This window comes from Amborella trichopoda, chromosome 2 (genome assembly GCF_054954075.1).
Source record: "Amborella trichopoda isolate Santa Cruz 75 chromosome 2, AtrichopodaSantaCruz75HAP2 v2.0, whole genome shotgun sequence".
In the NCBI taxonomy this organism is placed as follows: domain Eukaryota; kingdom Viridiplantae; phylum Streptophyta; class Magnoliopsida; order Amborellales; family Amborellaceae; genus Amborella; species Amborella trichopoda.
Window position 1 is genome coordinate 18,201,085 of NC_142337.1, and position 10,123 is coordinate 18,211,207.

Below are 10,123 nucleotides of genomic sequence, written 5' to 3' on the forward strand. Positions count from 1 at the left end.
TTTGCGACTTTATGTAAAGCGTTTAAAACTGACTTTTTAAAAAGGTTCGCAAAAAATCGAGTATTTTTCATAAAAATGTTTATAATGCGATTTTTTCATAAAACGATTTAAACCACACCAAAAAATCGTATCTTTTTTTTTTACCTATAATTTTTTTTTGAAAGATATTTTTTTTTTCCATTTTTGTGTATTGTAGCCAATGCTATTTTTATGCTTTCTAAAAAAAGTATTATTTCTAAAAAAAAAAAAACTAAAAATAAATTTTTTTATTTCCAATGTGTTTATGTATTGTTAGGGTCTATTATCTTAGGGTTTATGCTGCAATCGTTTTCTTCAAAGCCACCGCCGTAGATTGAAGGTATGTCTTGTTTTTGTAAAACTTAAACAAATAGATGCAGATTTCAATTGTTATTATGGAAAATTGTTGTGTAAATGAAATACTTTGTATAGCAAATCATTTTGTAAAGAAAATTATTGAGTAAAGAAAATCATATGCATTCAAATTTCTGTGATTATTTGTGATAACTGTTTTTATGAAAATACTGTTTATGCTCAAAAGGTACTCTTGTACTGATGAATGAGAAGCAGAGAGTGATCAATATTTTGTTTTTGATTATGTGATAACAAAAGTAACAAGATTATTTCCCCGAACCAAATCCTTCATCTTTGCTTTTCCTCAGGAAAATGAAAAACCCCTCTTCCTTTTCTCTCCCTAAAAATCAGTATCCCCAAGCAAAAATCAACATCCCCAATCTTGCCCGTGCCCCCAAATTGCGCCTCTTTAAAAATAAGAGCGCCCAAATCTTCTTTTTCTCTCTCTAAAAACAAAGCACCCAAATTGTACCTCTCTAAAAATCAGTATTCAGATAACCCAAATGACCCTCTTCCTTTTTCTCTCTAGAAACATAGAACTGGGAACCCAAATAGATGACCCTCTTCCTTTTCTCTCTCTAGAAACAGAGAACCCGATTTTTCAACTCTGATTTTTTTAGCCTGGTCCGATATATTGGTGATATCCTTACATGAAGTATTTTTGCATATCTGTATTTTTTACCAGACCTTTTCATCCGACGTTTTAAATAAAAAAGATTTGTTTTCAATTTTATGGTGAGCTGATTTATTGATAGTCCCCCTTTGCTAAGTAGGGGTGAGAACGTGTCGGATTGGGGCCAGATTTGACCAGATCCAAATCAGGATCTGACCAGATCCAAATTTGGATCCAAATAGTTACATCAGATCTTGATTCAAATCGGATCATAGATATTCAGATCTAGTTCGATACCTGAATTGTATACATTGGATCCAGATATATATCCATCGGATTTGGATCCCGATTATATATACTATTTTAAAAAAGTATACATAAAAAATAAAAATTATTAAAAGAATATGGATTTGGATCGGGATCGGATTTGCATCCGATCCTCATGCATTCATATCCGATCCATGTTTCAATTCATATCTGACTTTTGGATCCATATCTCCATCCGAATAGGGTCTAAAATCCACGTTTAGGATCCAGATCGAGTCAATTCTTACCCATATTGCCAACTATTGATGAAAGGGAAGGATAAAGGGCAGGAGCATGTGTCCAACAGGGTGGGGATTCATGACTCCACCTCGTGAAATGAGAGAGAAATTAGAAATGAGAGAGAAAAAAAACCCTAAATGAGAGCCGCAGGAGGATTTATGTGCACGTGAGCAGGAGCATTTCACTCCCTTCTAAAAGCCCCCCGTATTCTTTTTGAATAAGGATTAAGATTTGCCATGTTGCCTAACCCACCTGAAGAAACTCCTCACATTCATTGGCATGCCTCTTTTTAAGGTTAGAGAGCCATTAATGGAAGCATCTGTCCATCCCAAGGAAGAACATGTCAAGTTTTAGAAAACCCAAGAAGGACCATACTTCTTAGAGGAAACACAAAACCAAGCTCCCATCTGTACACAACAAAAATAGAAAGTCGAACATTGTTTTAACATTTTAGAAATGCCCTAGATAACTCAATATAAGGAAATTTATCAAAACACTGATGAGACAAGAACAAACATTCTACCGATTTACAACTACTCCCATTCAAGATCACGTGTTTTTTTGGCATTGTGAAATTAAAAAAAAAAACTCATAAGTAATTTGTCAAATTATATTAATATTATATCAAAATATTCTTTCAGAGCAAAATATCAAATGAGATTTCCTCCCGGTCGTAGATGTGTGTCTCATAGCATTCTCAAGATGAAAGAGTGTGTATACCATGCTCCATATTTACTACCCAAGGCAAAACACTTATTTGGGAGTTTTTTTTTCTATCATTATTTGAAATTTTAGGGTCCATCTAATTATAATTAGATAATTATTTTCATAGAAGAATTAGATTTTGAGTTCTTGAACATTTAGATTATTCCCTCAAAAATTTGAATAGTTCCAATGCACTCTTCTTTTTGTTTTTGGGTAATTCAGGCTTCTACTTGTTTTTTTTTAAGTAGATTAAAAGTTAGATTTTTTAAAGTATTAACAGGGTAGTGTTAGTGGTAGGAATGAAAACCAGGTGACTAAGCAAATAGACAATAATAGTTAATTGAACATTCTACTAGGCGAATAGAAAATAAGAGTTATTTTATTCTCGCTTTCTAATTCTAGTTCCCAAAATTTGGGATCTAAAAGATATTTATAGTGTGTGACGGAGTAGATGGATAGTATACTCCCTGATGGAGTACAAATAGCTCAACTTCGCGGGGTTGGGGAATGTTAATGGCAAGGTGAAAAATGAGGTAGGGCAGATAAGGGAGTGGAAAGGTGAACCGTAGAAAAAAGCGGGACTACAGTGAGCATCACTCGAGGGCCCACCACGTAAACCACGTTATCACTTGAGAAGCGGACCGAAATCCAAGCCAAACCCTCACAAATACCTCCCTTCCGTTCCCAGTTGGGCCCCCATCACCTCTCTCTCTCTAAAACTCGCTCACTCTTTCTCTCTCTAAAACTTTCTCTCTCTCTCTCTCTAAAACCTACGTACCCTCTCTCTCCTCCAACAAAATCTCAAATGTATCTGATGGTGCTGGAATAATCCTTCGTTCTGCAGATCTCCAACAGGCATTTTCCTTCACCCTTTCTCTCTCTAAGAAAACTGCCAGACGCAACGAGAGAAAGAGAGGAGCCAAGGTTTTCGTAAAGACGAAGGAAAGGAATTCCTGAGTCACCCATTCTTCCCCTTGTCGTTAGAGAGAGAGAAGACGTCCCCTCTCTCTCTCTCTCTCTCTCTCTCTCGTCTCTTTCTCTCCATTTCCATTTCATTCCCGGGCGGGAACGAGGAGGAGGAGAGAATGGCCGCTGCTGCCACCGCCAACGCCCAGGAGTCGTCGTCTGGGGGCGGGAGTGGGGGCATGTCAACCGCGATGGCGGCGTCCCTGAAGAAGGGCCCGTGGACTTCGGCGGAGGACGCCATCCTTGTTGAGTATGTGAAGAAGCACGGAGAGGGCAACTGGAATGCTGTTCAGAAGAACTCGGGGCTTTCGCGGTGCGGGAAGAGCTGCCGCCTGCGGTGGGCCAACCACCTCCGCCCCAACCTCAAAAAGGGGTCTTTCTCCCCCGAGGAGGAGCGCCTCATCCTCCACCTCCATGCCAAGCTCGGCAACAAGTGGGCACGCATGGCTGCTCAGGTAATTGCCACCAAACTCCGAAACCCTAATTGTTAAGAACAATCCAAACCCAACCCTAATTTTTTTTTTTTTTTTGTGCTCTGTCTCTCTTCTGCACTTCAGTTGCCGGGAAGGACGGACAATGAGATCAAGAACTACTGGAACACTCGTATAAAGCGGCGGCAGAGAGCGGGGCTGCCCCTCTACCCGGCCGAGATGCAACGCCAGGTGCTGAGCCACCACACTCGGCCCCTCAATTGTGATGGTTTTGCCCCTGTTTCCGCCAAGCCCGCTGAGCTTCAGCCCCCTCTCGCCTTCGATTGCCTCAAGCCTCTCAACCCCCAACAGCAGCGGCAACCGCCACCCCCTCCCCTCTGTTTTGATCATCCAAAGCCTCGGCCTTTCTTTGAATCGAGCAATAGTCCTCAAATTCTCAATTGCGATTGTTACCCACTCCCGTCTCAGATGCCTCACCTCAAGCGCTTCTCCGACCGCGCCATGTCCTTCTCTGCCCGTGCCTCCACCCTGTCTCACGTGGCTCTGGCCGCAGCACCGGCACCGGCACCAGGTCCCCTTAGTTTCAGGCAAATGGGTAACTTTGGCATGGCTAGAAGGCTGATGCCCCAGCTTCGGGGTTCAGATATGGGGATGGAGTTTTGTGGTCTTTCGGAGCCATCAATACCCTTCAACAACGGTGGTTCTTCTTCTTTCTCCATTAAGATGGAGCTCCCTTCAAGCCAATATGCCGAGTCTGTGTCCTCGAACACCGGCTCGGGCGCACCACCAAGTGGTGGTGGTGGGCCATCGCCTATGGAAGTGGTGGGGCCCACCGCTGAGCCATTGGGCCAAAGCAATAGCGGGTTATTGGATGCACTTTTGCTGGGGACTCAGCCTATGAGTGGTTGTGAGGAATCAGGGACCCCTGTTCATTCACAGTCCAATTTTTGGAAGAATCTTCCTCCTCCACCGCAGCCTCAGGTCATGCCTGCAAATTCAAATTGCAAGGTGGAGTGGACCGCTGCTGAGGACACGATTCTTGCTGCCCCCTCCCCTGCTACTCCTTGTGCATTGGATGATTCGAGCTCTGCCCAGTCTTCAATGGGTAAAAGCTTCTTCTTCCATGTTTTGGTTAAAATTCTTGTGGTTTTGTGCCTGTTTTAATCTGATTGTTTGTTGGGTTGATTTTGGGTCTGTTGGGTTTGTCACTTGGTTACTTGATTCTTATGAAATATTTACTGATCTTAGATTCCCCATTTTAACAAAGATCAGATTTTGATTGCAGTAGATTTCAATCGAACCATATTGAATTCCGACTCTTGTATGTGTTTCGATCTCATGAACCCTATGGGAGTCGTTTTCATGAATTTGTGAATTGGTTTCATGAATTTGATGTGGGTTTCTTATTGTTTTTTGCAGGAATGAATGTGAAGCTGAAGAAAGAGGAAATGGGGGAGAAGGATGGGAACCGTATGGAAGAGGAGGAGGAGCTCTCGACCCTTCTCGATTTCAGCACCCCTTCGGGCGCACCGCCTATCGCCGACTGGTACAGTGATAGCACCGAGATGTCGAATGCTCAGTCGGGAGTTACAGACTCACCCAATACAGTCGTGTTTGAAGAAGATATGGGCTTGGAGATGCGGCACCTCACTTCTTCTCTGTCATCCAACGACCAAATATGGGCTTTGGGTTCTTACGCCTGGAACAACTTGCCTGGAATATGCTGATCGTCTCTCATTCTAGAGTGAGAAACAAGAGAGAGAAAGAGTGAGACCTGCTAGGGATTTCCTGCGGCCATTTCCTACAAGAAGAGCTTCCTTTGGTGCTGTACGCCTCTCTCTCATGGCTGGTTGTTTTCCTCTCCATTGATGTTAATGTGCAGAGGGAGATTACATGTGGGTATATGGAAGGCGTGTTCAAATTTTTACTGGTGGATGTTTGTTTTTCTTATACAGTTGCTTTAAAACTCTCTCCTTCTGGTTTGAATTGTTATGTTATAATTGTTTTCTTTTTTTATGGTTGCTCACATTTATATTGATAAATGAATTCAAGAAACATTGTTCTTGTTCTTGTTGCTGTTAATGGATCCAACTTACTTTGTGGAAAGTTTCTAATTATATCTACTCTCATTGAGTGTGGAGTACACATCTGTCCTTATGTTGTTTATTATATAGTTTTTTATGGTTCTCTTTTTTTTTTTCTTTCATTGGGTTGCATGACATGAGATTGGTTAATTGGAAAAGATTCATTAACCCCAAGTTAAAATTTTAAAGTATTGTGCTTTTCTCATGGGATCTTATTACTCAGTGAAAGTGAAGTCTGGATTTTTTATTTTTTATTTAGATTTGGAATATAGAAGGCAAGCTTTTACCCCAATTTGTAGGGGGTATACTAATTTTGCTATAAGATTATATGCTGCCTTCAAAGCATTGTTCACTTGGTGTAAAACACATGCCATGGTTATTTTAGGACCTTATTCTCTCCCGTATTTTTAGGACCTTATTCTCTGGAAAACCCTATCCCCGAGTGTTTTCAGGACCTTGTGGGTAAAACCGCGTTGAGGATGATATTTTAGGATCTCTGTTCTTTTTAACCTTGTGACCATTAATAGGGGTGCCAATTCGGTCGACCCATTGACCTAGCGGGTTGACCCGATCTGGTTCAGGTCTGGCTCCATGTATGAACCTAGTGAGTCGAGTTTGGATCCGGTCCAAAAGCTTGCATCGAATTGGGTTTGGGTCCCAAATCGTGGACCCAAGTTGAGTTTGGTTGTGTCCACGTACAGGTCGACCCGACCCGACCCTACCTGACCCATTGCCAACCTTAGTGACCAACATACATGAAATTACTGCATAAATATATAGGTGTGGTTTGCATAAGGTTGCAATCTTAAACAATCAAATTAAAGTGCACCTCCAAATTTTATCATAACAAGTAATTTTGATGTCAAAAAATTCTTAGGATGACTTGAAAATCTATTTTATATTTAATTAAAAAATTTTAAACTCCAAAAATGGTTCACATCAAATAGATCTATAAACATATGAAAACTTGAAAATGGACGGTCTAGATAATGTGTTGCGAGACACTATTTTTGGGACTCAAAATTGTTTTTTTTTTGTAAATATTCATACATCTCGATGTCAAGAAGATCAATTAGAGGGGTTTGAACATTAAAATGGGATTTTCCGATGGAATTTTGAGATGCACCTTAATTTTATATTTCAAGGTTGCAACCTTACGTAAACTTGATATATATATATATATATATATATGTATGAAAAAGATCATGTCAGCCCAAGGACGTACTGCTCAGTAAACATCAATGGCCGATCTGACGATCCTGAATGTTCGGTAGTATTTGAATTTTAATTTTTTTTCTACAAATCGGATTGATCTGAAATTTGGAGTGTGTGTATATAAAAAAATAGGTAAATATTCGAAAAATATATAAAAACATATTTTACATGAAAAAAATCGACCAAAATACCCTTGTAAAGTTTCGGGAGTATTTTGGTCATTTTGTTTTGTAGAATTTTTATTTATTATGCTCCTTGATGAGAAGAATATACATCTAAAATTTCAAGTGATTTAGATTTATAGAAAAATAATTAAAATTCAAACACGAAAATATGTCGTGACCGTCAGATCGATCCATATTCAATCTGAACTATTGGCGTTTACTCTAGCGGTCAGCTAGTGGGCGTACAGAATCCACTCCCATATATATATATATATATATATATATATATAAGGTGTCGATTTTATACTATTGAAGTAAGGCGCAACTCAAAAATCTATTAAGAAAAGTTGCTTTATTGTTAGAAAACCATTTATTGATAATCTTGGATTTAAAAAGAAAAGGTTTTTAAGTTTTGAAAATAGTGGGTCTTGTAACACATTATCTAGATCATCAATTTTCAAGATTTTCAAATATTTATAGATATGCTCAATCCATATCAATTTTTAAAGCTTTAAAATTCATGTGTGAAATTAGATATTTAGACAATCGCAAGGGATTTTGACACAAAAATTACATCTTCCAACACAGGTTAGTGGTAGGCTTCACTTTGATTGTTTAAGGTTGCCTTAGACAAACCACACCCAACGCACCAATCTTGATTGTTTAGGGTTGCCTTATGCGAGGCACCAATACATAAAATGCACCAATTTGCATTGTAAAAGTAAGGCGCACGTTAAAAATCCATCAAAAATTGATTTACAAAGTACCAAACACTAGAGAACCTTTTAATTAATCATCTCAATTTCTAGATGCATGCACATGACATAGAAAGGGATTTCAAGTCATTGAAATAATGTATCTTGTAGTACATTAACTGAACCGTATATTTTCAAAACTGAGTATTTATAGATTAGGTTAATGTGGGCCATTTTTGTGCCTTTAAATTTCATAATTAGATATTCAAGCTACCATAGGTTTCCACTACCAGAATTGCACGCACACTGTAAAATTTAATATCTTGAAATTGATTAAAAACCGTTCAATCTTTTGATGATTAGATCGAGTGTTTAGGAACAACAATTTTAAAGTTTCTTTTTTTTTTTTTCAAAATACACGTCTAGCAATTTTTATAATATATTTAAAAATCTCAAGTCGAAAAACATCCTCATTGGGAATCAAAGGACAATGCTACACCCCTTCTATTATTTTTGCAGCTATGATATTCTTCTCGACAATTAGCATAGACACAACAAGCACCTTCAATGGTTTAGAACAGTGGTTTAAAAAATAGATCGGTGAACCGGATCGGACATCCCAAAATCGATCCGGATCGACAAATCGACGATTCGGATCGAGAATCGGGCCGAATCTTTCGGATTAAACTTTAAAAAAAATCAAAAAAATTATCATTATAAATGTTATTTTTTAAGAATCCAATAAGAAATGAAGGTACTACATTATTAACTTTCATTATTTTCATCAATTTATGAATATTGAGATGTTCTTTCCTTGTATGAACTTATGTTGACCATTAAATTTACGTCACACAAAAAAAATCATAGAATTATCGTGGATTAAATATATAATCATATATGGACTACAATAAAGAGTTGACTAAATCGGTGAAAAACTGGCCACTAAAATCTCGAATTGGAGGAAAACCCTAATTCGCTAAAAAAACCCAAATTATTACAACCTAACTAACTATAATATTATATACCAACAATATTTTATAATTATTTTATTATATAAATAATAACAAATCCAAAATATTTTATAATATCATTTAATTTAAAATGTATTATTGACAACTGTAATAAAAATAGTACACTACATAATTTATAATACAAAAATTAATAAATAAAATAAAAGATTTGGTTATCAATCTAGAAATTATTAGAATGCGTACCAATTTTCTTTAATTTTTTAGGTTTCTAAAATAAATTAGTGGAAGAGATTGTTAGTAGTACTTAGTAGAAAGAGAGAGATTTCAAATGGTATGAATTCTATCTTTAAATTAATATTACCAAAATTTATGTTAAAGACCATCACGTTATGAAAATAAAAAATATAATCAGACCATTTATTCCTAGGTTGTATTAATAAATACCTTTTATTTTTTTGACAAGAAATACTTATTGTGTTATCTTTTATTTTTTTTTACAAGAAAAATATGACACTTGTTGATTATCTTCTTCTTTTTTTTTGACAAAAGAAGAAGATGTTGTACTACATTTTTTTTTTCTTGTTATATTACTTTTTATTTTCTTTTACAAGAAAAATAAAAAAATGATGCGGCCAAAGTATATTTTATTTTTTTATACCTTTTGTTTTATTTTTTGCAAGAAATACTTGTTATATTACTTTATATTTTTTTTACAAGAAAAATAAAAATATGTTGTATTATCTTTTTTATCTTTATCTTGAAAAGCCTTTTATTTTTTATTTTTTATATTTTTTTATAACAGCGCGCTAAGGAGTTCAAACTCAAGACCTCCCCTTTAAAATTGGAGATGTCAACCAATACCGCTACGTCACCTAATGTGAATATATTAGCTTCTATAATAATATATATTCAATCGTCTTGCTTTAATGATTTTTTGTGTGAATTATCTCACATCGAAGGATGAGCGTTGCTTTGTTCTCTATATATTCATGTGTAATAGATATTACATTGCACGTGTAGAAAGCAATGGGGCCGACATGTGAGGTGAGTTAGCACGTGTGGAGGTTTTTTGGGTGCCACGTGTTGCTCTCGTAAGGTGGCCACATGTAAGACTCGTGATTCACTATTGGGAATTGCCCGGTTCTCTCTGGACATGGGCGATTCCCGGTTTTTTTGTGGAACCGGCTCGGTTGCAGACGATTTTCGAGTCGAACTGGGTGAGTCCGGCTCGACTCAGCGAGTTTTCAAACCCTAGTTCAGAATATGAGTAAGGAGAGCGTATACGCTCTAGTAGAGTGATACTATACACTTACTCACCTCGGCATAAGACCTACTTGGGAGAAATATTTTCATTCAAAATT

At 37.2% G+C, this 10,123-nt stretch overlaps 1 protein-coding gene across 1 annotated transcript; it reads left to right on the forward strand.

Moving 5' to 3' along the window:
- Positions 1 to 1,997: 1,997 nt before the first annotated feature.
- Positions 1,998 to 5,739, forward strand: MYB101 (myb domain protein 101). The gene is made up of 3 exons (XM_006855844.4): positions 1,998 to 3,657; positions 3,760 to 4,738; positions 5,053 to 5,739. The coding sequence occupies exons 1-3, from the start codon at positions 3,322 to 3,324 to the stop codon at positions 5,358 to 5,360; spliced, it is 1,623 nt and encodes a 540-aa protein (XP_006855906.1). The 5' UTR covers positions 1,998 to 3,321; the 3' UTR covers positions 5,361 to 5,739.
- The last annotated feature ends 4,384 nt before the right edge of the window (positions 5,740 to 10,123 follow it).

What these genes read in the sequence shown, in the direction of transcription:
- MYB101 (XM_006855844.4), top strand. Translation starts at nt 3,322, where the DNA reads ATGGCCGCTGCTGCCACCGCCAACGCCCAGGAGTCGTCGTCTGGGGGC. An exon ending in GGGCACGCATGGCTGCTCAG is followed by an intron (nt 3,658 to 3,759) that starts GTAATTGCCACC and finishes TCTGCACTTCAG; the next exon opens with TTGCCGGGAAGGACGGACAA. An exon ending in CTCTGCCCAGTCTTCAATGG is followed by an intron (nt 4,739 to 5,052) that starts GTAAAAGCTTCT and finishes TGTTTTTTGCAG; the next exon opens with GAATGAATGTGAAGCTGAAG.